The sequence below is a fragment of the Tyto alba genome, unplaced genomic scaffold (assembly GCF_018691265.1).
Source record: "Tyto alba isolate M040663 unplaced genomic scaffold, T.alba_DEE_v4.0 Super-Scaffold_40, whole genome shotgun sequence".
In the NCBI taxonomy this organism is placed as follows: domain Eukaryota; kingdom Metazoa; phylum Chordata; class Aves; order Strigiformes; family Tytonidae; genus Tyto; species Tyto alba.
Window position 1 is genome coordinate 49,218,504 of NW_024881316.1, and position 13,491 is coordinate 49,231,994.

Genomic DNA, 13,491 nt, shown 5'->3' on the forward strand with positions numbered 1-13,491 from the left:
AGTCAGTCCTGTGGTCACATAGATCTTGCCCTCCAAGGCTGGCCTACTCTGGTTTTATTGCCAATTTGCACCTTCCTTATGTTTCTTTGCACCTGCTACTGCAAGTCTGAACCATCTCAAGAGTTCCTCACCCTGGTTATTCTAACTAGTCCTCAAAAGATCAGTATTTGTTCTGCGGCACAATGGTTAAATTGTTAAAACGGTTTAAATTGATCTTAATCATTGTATTCCAAAAGTATCTATTTCTAATAAATTTAGTTTGCAGGTATCAGCAATATGTCCTGTGTGGCCTTGTACTTGAGGGGGGAAGCGTTTGTGTGGGTTACACGGGGGCCCTTGGGCCTTCCCGGTGGTGGCGCTGTAACACCAGTAAATCCCGGTAATTTCTTTGCATTTTTCCGAGGGACACTTAAAACTGGACACGATAAGGATGGACGGGCAGGGCGGGACCCCCGCGGGGTAGCCGCGCACACACGTGTGTATCCCCCCCGCGGGCCTAGGCCCCTGCGCGCATGCGCTGTACGGCAACAACTCCACGCCCTCCTCCCGTCGCTTTCCGGCAGCGCGGCGGGAGGCGCGACGTTTTCACGACGGCGCGCGTGGCGGGGGTGGTGTTGCTTCGCGGCAGGAGGCCTGTGAGGGCAGCGGCTGAGGGGGAGCCGCCGGCATGAAGCAGAAGAGGAAAGGTAGCGGGGTGCGGGGGTGTGTTTGCGGCCCCTGCCTCTCTCCCAGGAGCTGAGGGCAGTGGGGCAAGGCTTCCCCGGCCTTGTGTGTGTGTAAGGGCGGGCTGAGGGGCAGCAGTTGTGGCTGGACATGGCGGGGAGGGGTGTGGGACGCGGCTCCTCCTCATGCTTCCCCCGGCCCTCCTCGGGTGGGGGCTGAAGGGGTGGTAGGGATTTCCCGCCGTCTCTAAGGCGCTGCGTGTGTGTGGGGTGGGAAAACGAGGCGAGACCTTGCTGTGCCCTCCCCGCCTTCACTTGGAGGCGGGGAAAGGGCCAGCTCTGGCCTTGCTTGAGGGTTGGAGGGACTTGGAACCCCTCAGTGAGCCACCTATCCCCCACTTGAATCGGGCGCTGGGACTGGGAGGTCGAGTCCCTTGCACCCATGTGGGTGTTAAGGAGTTTGCCTTGCTCCTGGCTGGTGCCGCGTGTCAGATGCAGAATGAGGTGCCGGGAGTCCGGGTGTTGCTGGGCTTTTCCCTCAGGACAGAACAAGGTAACAAACTGCAGGAGGGATAGGAGGCAGCAAAGATGATGTGGGGCTGGCAGCAGCCTGGGTCTGTCCCACAAAACAACCTGCAGAGAGAGCCCAGAGGGGAGCATCGCCGTGGTGCTTCTCCCAGGTGTTGCCAGATTTCAGTGCAGCTGGCATGCCCAAAAAAGCTTGTTGGAGCAGTTGTGCACCCAGCTGTGTCCATGCGAGAGGGGTTTTCTGACAAGGCTGGTGTGTATATTTTACCATCCCAACACTTGCTGGTGTAGACGGAGCCGCGCGAGGTGGAACAAATGCACGTTGTTGTGAGGAAGTGTGGATGGAGCTGTGAATAGCAATGCCCCCCTTCTCCCAAAGCTGCTGTGGAAGAAGTGTAAGCAATGTATACCGTCTATACAGTGCAGCCCCTTGCTGCAGCACGGCGTGGGGCTGTGAGGCTCAGCAGGGAAGCTTTAAGGCACTGATAATACTGCCTGATGCAGCATACCCTCGCTGTAATGGAGGGGGAGATCACAGCTTCCCTCTCCCCTTTTCTAGCCCTGCTGTCCTTCTCACAAACGTGTCCTGTTCCTTGCCACGTGTACCGGTAGCATCAGACTATTCCACTAATCATCTTTAACTTCCAGTGACTTTTTATTTCTGGCTGTTGTGCAGATTGCTCTGACAGGAGAAGGTGGAGTTTGTCCTAGAATTAAAAGGAAGTCAGTGATATGAGGTGGTGACTGTAGTTTGTTTGGGGAATGCTGCAAATTGAGAGTGATAGGCAGTGGCAAAACTCCCTCTGCAGGCAACGGTTGTAGGAAATATTAAAACTGAATTGCGGAGCTGGTGTGCCTTGGTTATCAAAAGCAGTGGCTGTACATGTGGGTTTTTATTTTGTTCTCATTTCAGGAGACCTCAGCCATGCAGAGCTGATGATGATGACGATAGCTGACATCATAAAGCAATTAATTGAGGCTCACGAGCAGGGAAAAGATGTGAATCTGAACAAGTAAGTCACTCTGGGATGACACAGAAGAGCTGGTCCACCAGCAATGAATGTGCTCTGTACAGTCTATTACGTTCATGCTCTATTTTAAAATGTTTTATTTTCACAGGCTACTGTCATTTCTCTTACTGCTATCTGCTAATAAAGACACCAAGATTCGTAAATTCTGTGGTGATTTGAAATGGTGTCTTGGCACTTCACTGGCAATTCTCAGCGTACAAAATGGGTTTTATTGGTGAAAACCTCTAAAAAACTTGTCATTGCCTTTTTGTGTTTCCACCTGTGTTCATCTTTTAGTAGTCCCAAAGTCAGTTCCACCAGGGAAAGGAGAGAATAATTTAGGGATAAAGTTTAAATCCAACTTTCTTAGCAATGTGATATAAATGAAGTTGTGGTTTTCAGAAAGTTCTTCTTTCTTTACACATGCGGAATAATAAAACTTGAATTTTTCCCACTGTTTCTGTTTCATTCACATGATGTAATTGCAAACTTTTTGCTGATGCTGGAAATAACTGACATGAATGTCTTAGAAATTAACTCAGCTAGAGTTTGTGCGTGTAAGGGTTAGTTCGCATGGAAGATATGAAAATAATTGAATCACTCAAAATGTGTAATCCAGAGTGGGCAGCTTTCTCAATGTTTTAATAAAACTGTATTTAGAAGAAAAATACACAGAAACTAAAGACATTGGCAGTTGTTGCATATCAATTTTATTTGGAGTTTATTTTCAGTATCTTAATACATAATGCAGCTGTTACAAGCAATTACTGTATGCTTCTTAAATAAGTTAGCTGGAAAGACAAATTGGGAGAACCTCCTTAGATCTCCCTGTAACTGAACAATAACGTGATAGCACTGCTGTGGGATGTGGGTATGCGAGGCAGAGTGGAGCTGTTAATTTAAGGTATTTGTGCTTTCAGGCTGAAAACCAAGACGTCGGCCAAGTACGGGCTTTCCGCGCAGCCCCGCTTGGTCGACATCATCGCTGCCGTCCCGCCGCAGTACCGCAAGGTGCTGGTACCAAAGCTGAAGGCCAAGCCTATAAGGACCGCTAGCGGGGTAAGCACGTGCCTCATTCTCTCCATCCACCACCCTCCTCCCCTGCCCTCATCAATAAATTGTATTTAGTTGTTTTCGAAGACTAGGATATCGAATTCCAGAAGCTTTAATAGAGATGCACTGGCTGCATTACTAGCTCCCAGGCTGCCTTTTCTGTGATGTTGTGGCTATGGGGCTATTGCTTTCAAAACATTTGGGAGAAGAGAAAGAGGAGCTGTGGAGATGTTGTTTCAGAGCAGCATGGCTTGTTTTTTAGTTGCTGTAGAAACAGTGCAGCTTAATCTGCAGGGCCTCTCAGTGAACAAAGGTAAAAATGTTAGTATTTATCATGCTTCTTAGAAAGGTAGTTCAGGCTGAAAACAGTAATAGAGTTTTAAGCTTCCCTACTGTATGTATACTGTGCCTAAAGTCAAGTTAACAAAAAAAAAAAACCCCAAACAATAACAACAAAAACCCAAACAAAAAGCCCCAAGCCTCAGAAACCAAAATCCAAGAAATGTTCAATTTTTATAACAACAAAACAAACCTAAAAAACTGCCAAATGAACCACAAAAAAAAACCCACCCCCAAAAAATGTGCTTAATTTCTTTAATTTCTTTGTTTTTTTGGCTATAGAATATGTCATTAATCTCTTACTCCAACTAGGATTTCTGAAAAATGGAAATTAGGTACTCAGTGTTGGGTGCCCCAAATTACTGGACACTAGAAAATCTTGGTGTGTCCATCTCTTCTTCCCTCTGGTCCTTTTTACAAAAGAAGACAGCATCTTATATTATGCTTATGTTTAGTGTAGGACAAGCAGTTGTGAGCTCAGCTGGGGAGAAAAAGCTTGGCTTAGTTACTTGGAGGGAGTCAGCTATTCCTATTATCTTTGGCTTATATCTTTTTGTTTCTCTTCATCTCTTCCTCATTTTCATCTTCCAGGTGGCGTTTGGTGGCACACTCTCACCCTTGCACTGTTTTCAATGCATGTTGCATCGTTCTAGTGAATACTGAATGTCTGTGTGTGTCTTTTCAGCAGGGTGTTTAATCACATTTCGTATGAGACACCTGGTTCTTTATACTAGACTGCCAGTTTACTCTGAATTGTGAAAATACTAAGTAATAGGTTTCCTATTTCTTGATATTTTTTTTTAATCTCCTTCAAGAGTTAACCCACAGTTATTCTAAGTGGCAGACTAAGCAGAAAACATCTTTAAATAGTCTCTCGCAGATACACATGTATGCATAGCCTTCCAAGATGCAATTTATTTTAGTAACTTCAGAAGCAGCTACTACAATTTCTCTCCTCTGTAACTTTGCTTCTTACAGATCGCTGTCGTGGCTGTGATGTGTAAACCACACAGGTGTCCACACATTAACTTTACAGGCAACATATGTGTGTAAGTATGACAACTGAGATGAAATAAGAGGACTCTTCTCCAGTATTTCCGTATAAATCTAGCACTGCAGTAGCACTGTATTGGGGACAGGCTTACTTTCTGCACAAGCACAAAGTTGCAGATTGCTGATGCCTGCACATTTACACTAAAAAGTCTGCTTGTTTTCAGTTTTTCTTCAGGGAGGAACCTTTTGCTTTCACGGGCCAACCCTACTTAAGTTAATAGACAATTTTGTGAATATACTAATCAATAATATTGATTAATGATCAAATGTGAGTTGTATTACTGTGTTAGAGTGCGCAGTTGTGTTGTGCACGTGACTGGGTACGTAAGCAGGTTGGAGAAGACTATCACAGAAAAGAAAAAGGGCTCCATCTGAAAAGTTTGAAAACTGCTGAACTGAGATCCACCTGAGGAGGTGCAGGTGGTGTTTGAAAAACTTGCTCGATGTGACAGGCTGGCTCTGGAGTGAAATGAGAGTGCAGGTGGAAGGGAAGGCCTCCAACTGCCAAGGGCTTGTGGCGTTAGGGAAGTAGATTCTGAGTTTTATTTGAATTGAGGAACCCAAGCTGGGTTTACCTTGAAGTGTGTTACCTCTTTTGACTTAAGAGTGTACACCTGAACTCTTGTCTGTTTTGTTGTTTTTTGTTTTTTGTTTTTTTTTTTTCCCTAAGCATGTTAGCCCATCTATTTCAAAACATTGCTTCTCTTTCTCACCTTGTCACTCCTGAAACATCAGTGTGTTTCAGGACCAGCTGCCTAACAGAGAGCTGGCTGAGTTCTTGTTTTCGCATGAGCAGCTATTCTGTTTGAAATGTCCCAGGTAATTATGTATATGAAATGTCTTCAATTGGTTTTCTCAACTTTTGCCAGCAAATTAACTTGGCCACGGTAATTTGGTAATTAATTTTATAATGGTGACAGATGACTTGGGTTGAGTTTGCAGGGCAGGCAGTGAGGAAACTAATCAATTATACTGTGAACGGAATGTGTCTAATTTGATAGAGATGGCATTATCTTGGTGTCTGTGCATTTGAGATCTGCAACATAAGTATTAATACACTGACTGCTCCGTTACCTTTTCTGTTGGAGTGCTCAGTGCCTGCAGCTAAAGTAGAAGGGGTTGTCAACCCTCCTCTCTCAGGACATCTTTGAGCACAGGATTGCTGTGGACTGGTCATTAATCCCACAGACCTCAAAAGAAAGCTAAGGACCCTTAGGAATACATTTAAGTTCCTTTCAGTTACTATCTGCTGTGTACCGTTCCTCTCCTGGCCAGCAGTCATTCTGTGATAGCCACAAGTCCGTCTTGCTCTGTCACATAATAAGAGTTTCAAGCTAGCCTCTAGATGAAGAAACTGTAATTTAATACCAAACTGCCATACAGGTGTAGAATCACAGACTGGTTTGTGTTGGAAGGGTCCTTAAAGACCATCCAGTGCCACCCCCTGCCCCGGGCAGGGCCCCCTTCCCCCAGCCCAGGGGGCTCCCAGCCCCGTCCAACCTGGCCTTGAACCCTTCCAGGGAGGGGGCAGCCACAGCTGCTCTGGGCACCCTGGGCCAGCGCCTCACCCCCTGCACAGGGAAGAATTTTGTCCTTAGATCTCATCTAAACCTCCCCTCTGTCAGTTTAAATCCGTCCCCCCTCGTCCTACCCCCACACCCCCTGACCAAGAGTCCCCCCCCACCTTCCCTGTCCCCCCTTTAAGCCCTGGGAAGCTGCTCGAAGGTCCCCCCGGAGCCTTCTCTTCTCCAGGCTGAACCCCCCCAACTCTCTCAGCCCGGCCCCCCAGGGGAGCTGCTCCAGCCCCCCCAGCATCTTCGTGGCCTCCTCTGGCCCCGCTCGAGCAGCTCCGTGTCCTTCTGCTGTTGGGGGCCCCCGAGCTGGCCCCAGCACTGCAGGGGGGTCTCCCCAGAGCGGAGCAGAGGGGGAGAATCCCCTCCCTGGCCCTGCTGCCCCCCCTGCTTTGGCTGCAGCCCAGGGCACGGGTGGCTTTCTTGGCTGCGAGCGCACATTGTTGGGTCGTAGTTTTCCCCCCACCAGCACCCCCAGTCCCTCTCCTCGGGGCTGCTCCCCAGCCACTCCTCGCCCAGCCTGGATTTGTGCTGGGGTTGCCCCGACCCACGGGCAGGACCTTGCCCTTGCCCTTGTTGAACTCCATGAGGTTTGCCCAGTCCCCCCTCTCCAGCCTGCCCAGGTCCCTCTGGATGCCATCCCTGCCCTCCCGCGTGTCCCCGCCCCACACAGCTCGGGGTCGTGGGTGAACTTGCTGAGGGTGCATCGATCCCACTGTCCATGGCACCAACAAAGTGGTTAAAGAGCACCGGGCCCGGCCGTGACCCCCGAGGAACGCCTCTCGTCACCGCTCTCCACTTGGCCATCGAGCCGTTGACCACAGCTCTTTGAGTGCGACCACCCAGCCAGTTCCTTACCCCCCCCCATGGTCCGTCCATCCAACACCCGTCTCTCCAGTTTAGAGACAACGATGTCAGGTGGGACAGTGGCAAATGCTTTGCACAAGTCCAGGTAGATGATTTCGGTTGCTCTTCCCTTATCCCCCAACACTGTAACCCCTTCGTAGCCAGCCACCAAATTTGTCAGGCATGATTTGCCTTTACTGAAGCCAAGCTGGTTGGCACCACTTACCACTTTATTTTCTATGTACCCTGTCACAGTTTCCAGGAGGATCCACTCCATGATCTTGCCAAACACAGAGGTGACACTGACTGGCTTATAATTCCGCAGGTCTTCCTTTTCCCCCTTTTTTAAAAAGGGGGGATTATGTTTCCCCTTTTCCAGTCAGCAGGAGCTTCACCAGACTGCCATGACTTCTCAAATATGATGTATAGTGGCTTAGGCACTTCATCTCCCAGTTCTCTCAGGACTCACAGATGCATCTCATCAAGTCCCATGGACTTGTGCACCTTCAGGTTCCTTGGATGGTCTTGAACCTCATCTTTTCCTGCAGTGGTTCTTCATTCTCTCAGTCCTCATCTTTGCCTTCTGCAGCTTGGGCAGTGTGACTGGAGCACTTGCTGGTGAAGACTGAGGCAAAGAATTCACTGAGTACCTCGGCCTTCTCATTATCTTGGGTAACCAGGTCTCCTGTTTCCTTCTGGAGAGGGCCCACATTTTCTTTAGTCTTCATTTACTTACTGACATACCTACAGAAGCTTTTCTTGTTGCCCTTGACGTCCCCAGCCAGACTTAATTCTGTCAGGGCTTTGACTTTCCTAACCTGATCCCTGGCTGCTCGGACAGTTTCTCTCTATTCCTCTCAGTCTCCCTGTCCTTGCTTCCACCCTCTGTAGGCTTCCTTTTTGTGTTTGAGCTTGTTCAGGAGCTCGTTGTCCATCCATGCGGCCTCCCTGTGTTCTTACCTGACTTTCCTTTTTGTCAGGATGCATCGCTCCTGAGCTTGGAGGGAGGTGATCCTTGAATATCAACCAGCTTTCTTGGGCCCCTCTTCACTGCAGGGCTTTATCCCATAGTCCTGTGCCAAGCAGATTTCTGAAGAGGCCAAAGTCAGCTCTCCTGCAGTCCAGGGTAGCGAGCTTGCTGTGCACCCTCCTCGCTGCCTGAAGGATCTTCAACTCCACCATTTCACAGTCACAGCAGCCAAGGCTGCCCTTCAGCTTCACGTTCCCCTTCCTTGTTATTTGGAGTAGATGGACTATATTCTTTTGAAGTGGTCTGAGAATGCTTTATTAATTAAATAGCATATTTCTAAGTTCAGAAAACAAATGTAAATGAGTTTTCTCACCATCAAGATACTCATATTCCATAAATTTCTGGAAAAATAAATGTAGATTGTGTAATAGGATGATATCTCTATTTCATATCTTTCCACGCCAAACAAAAATGATATTTTACGTCAAATAAGGCTATGTTCTTGATAGAATGGTGAAAAATATTTGAATTGTTTATGATTGTAAAATTACTTTTAAAAATCTGTGTGTATTACTCCAGAACTGTATGGCAACTCCCTAAATTAACGCCCTGTTTCAGAAATACGTTCACAAAACATCTTGCTTCTAGTGAGTCTTACCAAGTTGGTTTATGTGCATGTAGTCATTTGACAGGTCAGAACAGTTTTTTGACATCCCATTCTCATTAAAAATAAATGAAACAACTGTTTTGCACTGTATACTTAGCGTTAGTGAACATATGTAGGTGCGGTTCCTCTCAGTGTTACTGGATATCACAGAATCCCTCTCTCCAGCATGTGTGTTTGGCTCTGTACCTATATTTACATCGGGTGATGCAGAAACAGGGGAATTCATTCGTTCATTGATTTATTCATTCATTTTCATTTATTCATTCATCCCATGCTCTGAGCTGAGTACTCGTGAGCTGGCTTTCATCTGGAAGCTGTATTGCAGCATTAAGGTGGGTTTTGTTTTTGCCTATACGAGAATTCCAACCAAAAATTTGCTTTTGTGGGTTTGTTTTTGCCTATACGAGAATTCCCAAGTGCCACGAGAGCGGTCAGCATGTTGCTGTGGTCGGATTGTCTTGAATTTTTATTCCCCCACATTTCTGATGAGAGGTGGGGTAATCAGAGCAATGTCTGCTCAGCCTGCACCCTCCTATGTACCCCATCGCTTGCAATTGAGTTTGATGCCTGTTTTCTGTCTTTTGATATTTGCAGATACTGCCCAGGTGGACCTGATTCTGATTTTGAATATTCCACACAGTCTTACACTGGATATGAGGTATTATTTGGTCTGCCATAGCGCATGACCTCCATACTCTGTAAACATGGGTTAGGCTGCTCTTTATTTCTACAAATTCACTCATGTTGCAAGCATAAAAAACAAAAGCAGAGCTGATAAACTTCGAGACCTAAAGCAGCTCAACCATAGGACTGGAAACTCTTCTCAATTTTTGTAGCAGTTGTTTCTTTCTCCTCACTTTGCTGCTGTTTATAGTGTTACATGTGTGATAGGTGCTAGAGCAGGAGCGATCAGCCTGCGGTTCTGAGCAGGGCAGTGCAGCATCGTGGCTGTACCCCATGTACCACACTGCTGGTGTGGGAGCAGCTGTTAATCTGCATCTCCAGCTGTGGATAGCGGTGAGTGAGTGAGAGCAGCTGAAGGTGACACTGCTGTCTCCCATGGGGGACACTGCTGCGTGCAGTTTGTTGAAATGAGTGCTAGCTGTGATTGCTTACAGGAGTTAGGGATCTGTGTCAGAATGAAACTAAAAACTAAACAGTCCAGCAGAAACATAAAGTTTTACTTCTGGCTCAGTATCGGTTTAAGGGAAAGGTGTAGAGAAGGCAGAGCCAGACTCCTCAGAGCTGCCCAGCAGAAAGATGAGAGGCATCAGGCATGAGTTAGAATGTGGAAAACTGTGCCTTAATGTAAGAAAATAATGTTTTAACATGAGAGTTGTCAGGCACTTGAGTAGGGATCTAGAGAGATTTTGAGATCTCTGTTCTTAAAGAGGATCTCTAGTCTTAGAGATAATAAACGCTGACTGGACACAGCCCTGAGCACCCTGTCCTAACTGGACCTCTTTCAGGTCTGTCCAACCATTCAGGACCCTGCAGATCAGCAAAGGTCAAGCTCTGGAAGAAGACTATTATTTAGCTGTTAGTGCCTCTGAAATTACATTAATGTCTTTTTATGTCTCTATCTGCAGTGATATCTCCCTAAATGTATATGTGGTTCTGAAACAGTGCTCTCCTGTTGTCTGGGGAAAGTTTAACAGCAGATCTTGTTGTGACTAAATTATTTTGACTGGTTTTAACAAAACAACTTATAGCTATAGTACAGATGTAAAGTAGCGAAATGAAGTAAAAATACAAACTGGATTAATTTGGTCAACAGTGATGCAGCATCCTTTTAGTACGGATTTTGTATGTTCTTACCCACTTCTCAGTGACTTGAAACTTGTCCTGTTAGCGCAAAGTAGGCAAATCCTGTGTATATGTAACTGTGGTATAATTCATGTTGTTTTGGATACGTTGAATTAATTTGTTCAGTACTAACAGCATGTGGGAGTTGTGCATGAGTAAAAGAGTCCTCATCCGTTAGAGCTTTTAATACAACAGATTTGAAATACCAAACAAATCCAGGATACACAAGGTATTTGGAAACCTTATCTTAGAGTATTATTAATAGGCTTACATCAGCTAGTAATATAAAAAGTAAGTTGTTAGAGCTTTCAATTGAAAGAATATATTTAGCTTAAAGAATATTTGACATTTAGACTGAGCTCTAGAGGATGCTGCTTGGATGACTGTTGTGCAAGTGGAGAGAAACTAAAATAAATGGGACAGAAAAAATGGTATTTTGAAAACCATTTTCTTTGTGATTTTTTTGCAATATTTTTTGTGACTCACTGCAACAATTCTTTATCCTGTTGTAATGCACTAAAAATTTGAAAAATTGTGTCATCCTTTTATGTCGTTATCATCTCGGGACAACAATGTGTTTTGTTAAAATTTTTCAAAATTTAAGGAGCCAAATTAATATTTACAGTTGGGTGGACTCTTTGGTTGTAAGTTTGATTTTTAGGGTCAGTTAGGATGTGAAGACTTAAACATCTGTTTCAATGCTAAAAGTTGTCTTTTGTTCTTTTTCAGTATGTTCTTTTTAAAAAAATGTTTATAAAATTATTCTCCTTGTTTTTTTTTTTAGCCAACATCCATGAGGGCCATTCGGGCTAGATATGACCCTTATCTCCAGACAAGACACAGGGTGGAACAGGTAAATTTTTACAGTGAGAGGAGAATATATTGGGATTGTGATGAAAATAATGAGAATGCTTTTAATTGCCTGAACTGGTGGGCTTGAAAGGGTCGTGATCAGCAGCACTAAGTCCAGCTGGAGGCCAATCTGGTGATATAACCCACCTGTCAATATTGGGGCCAAGAGTGTTTAACCTCTCTGTGAACCACCTGGATGCTGGGACAGCACACTGTCAGCAGGTTTGTGGATGATACAGAATTGGGAGGAGTGGATGGGGGATCAGAGGATCGTGCTGCCATTTAGAGAGACTTGGACAAGCTGGAGAAATGGGTCGGCAGGAACCTCCTGAAGTTGAACAGAGGGAAATGCCAAGTCCTGCTTCTGGGTAGGAACACCACCAGGCACTAGTACATGCTGGGGGCAAACCAGCTGGAAAGCAGCTTGACAGAAAAGCACCTGGGGGTACTGGTGGACACCAAGTTGACCATGAGCAACATCTGAGGCAAAGGCAGCCAGCAGCCTCCTGGGCTGCATTAGGAGGAGTGTTGCAACACGTCAAGGGAGGGGATCCTTCCTCTGGCCTCAGCACTGCTGTGGCTGCAACTGGAGAGCTGCGTCCAGTTCTGGGCTCCCCAGAAGAAGACAGGCGTGAATGTACTGGAAGAAGTCTAGCAGAAGGCCACTAAGATGATGAAGGGACTGGAGGATCTGAAGAGGAGCTGGGAGAACCAAGACTTTAGGCTGGGGAAGGGAAGGCTTGGGGGAATCCTACCAACGAGTCTTAAGTATGCGGTGGTAGGCTTTAAAGAAGACAGGCCAGGCTCTTCTCAGTGGTGCCCGGTGACAGGACAGGACATGATGAAATGGGTGCAAATTGAAACATGAGAAATTCCATTTGAATATCAGGAAACTGAGCGGGTTGCCCAGAGAGGTTGAGCAGTCTCCATCCTTTGAGACACACAAGCCTGTTTGGACACAGCGCCGAACAAACTACTGTGGTGCTGCTCTGAGAAGAGAGGTTCAGCTAGGTGTTCTCCAGAGGTCCCTTCCCACCTCAGCTTTTGCATTATTTTATAATTCTACATTATCCTGACTTGATCCCCATAGAAAAATTATTTTCAGACATTTTAATTGTCAAACTGTCATTTCCATTAGATAAATGACAAGTTTTGAACCTCTTGAAGATTTTTGTCTGTTCTGAACAACACCTGAGTACTAATAGGAGATCTTATTACAAAAAAATTGTACTGAACTTCTATGGCAGGTGCTAGTTCTTGATAATTACTTACGTGGGGGATTTAGTACTCAAATAGTGGCTTTCCTACTAAAATTAGAAGAGTTTTGCAATCCTGTTCTGCTTTGCCTGGTTTCCTGTTTATCTCCAAATCCACTGGAAAATTCTTCACGGATTCACTGTAGTCCTTTTCTCTCAGAAGTTTGTAAGGAAGTTAGTTTTATATGGATTGAAGTAAGTGTGAGGAAACTTTACCTACTGGCCTTAACTAAGCTAGCTTCAAACAGGAGCCAGTGTAACTCCATCAGTAGGATGTTAGGCTCGAATAACTCTGTCAAGAAAACCTCCTACACTGGACTCTGTCTGTACTGTGTTCTTGCAGTAGAAAAATAACTTTTGAGTGTTGTTTTTTTTGGGGGGGTAGGGTGGGAGGAGGTGTGTATAAGAAATCTGTACAAAAGTATTAATGGTTTGTCATTCATAAAGGATATGACAACTAAAGGAGCAAATGCAGTATAAGAATGTCAAGGTTTTCAGAGAAGTCTTTTAGAGAAGTCCCTGATTGATCATTTTTCCCTGGTACTTTTAATTTTACAGCTGAAGCAGCTGGGCCACAGTGTGGATAAAGTAGAGTTTATTGTGATGGGTGGAACATTCATGGCCCTGCCTGAAGACTACAGAGATTACTTCATCAGAAACCTTCATGATGCTTTATCGGGTCACACTTCCAATAACGTAGCAGAGGCTGTCAGGTGAGCATCTTGGTTTTCCCTCATGTAATTGTTTAGAAGTGTTCTTTAAAGGGTGTAAGAACAGAAAATACTGAAGACAAACTTTTATTTTTTTGGAAAGGCAATGTTTATCCAAATATGTGTTTAGGCACAGAATATTTATAGCTCAGCTTGCAGTGTTGTTCT

At 45.5% G+C, this 13,491-nt stretch overlaps 1 protein-coding gene across 1 annotated transcript in view; it reads left to right on the plus strand.

The window, feature by feature from the left end:
• The first annotated feature begins 580 nt into the window (after positions 1 to 580).
• The window catches only part of ELP3 (elongator acetyltransferase complex subunit 3), an 88,743-nt gene continuing 75,832 nt past the window's right edge, over positions 581 to 13,491 (plus strand). The window contains exons 1-7 of the mRNA XM_032997588.2: positions 581 to 686; positions 2,104 to 2,203; positions 3,121 to 3,259; positions 4,571 to 4,641; positions 9,294 to 9,357; positions 11,290 to 11,358; positions 13,172 to 13,326. Of these exons, the coding sequence (XP_032853479.1) occupies positions 668 to 686; positions 2,104 to 2,203; positions 3,121 to 3,259; positions 4,571 to 4,641; positions 9,294 to 9,357; positions 11,290 to 11,358; positions 13,172 to 13,326 (617 nt within the window). The 5' untranslated portion in view covers positions 581 to 667. The remainder of the gene's footprint in view (positions 687 to 2,103; positions 2,204 to 3,120; positions 3,260 to 4,570; positions 4,642 to 9,293; positions 9,358 to 11,289; positions 11,359 to 13,171; positions 13,327 to 13,491) is intronic.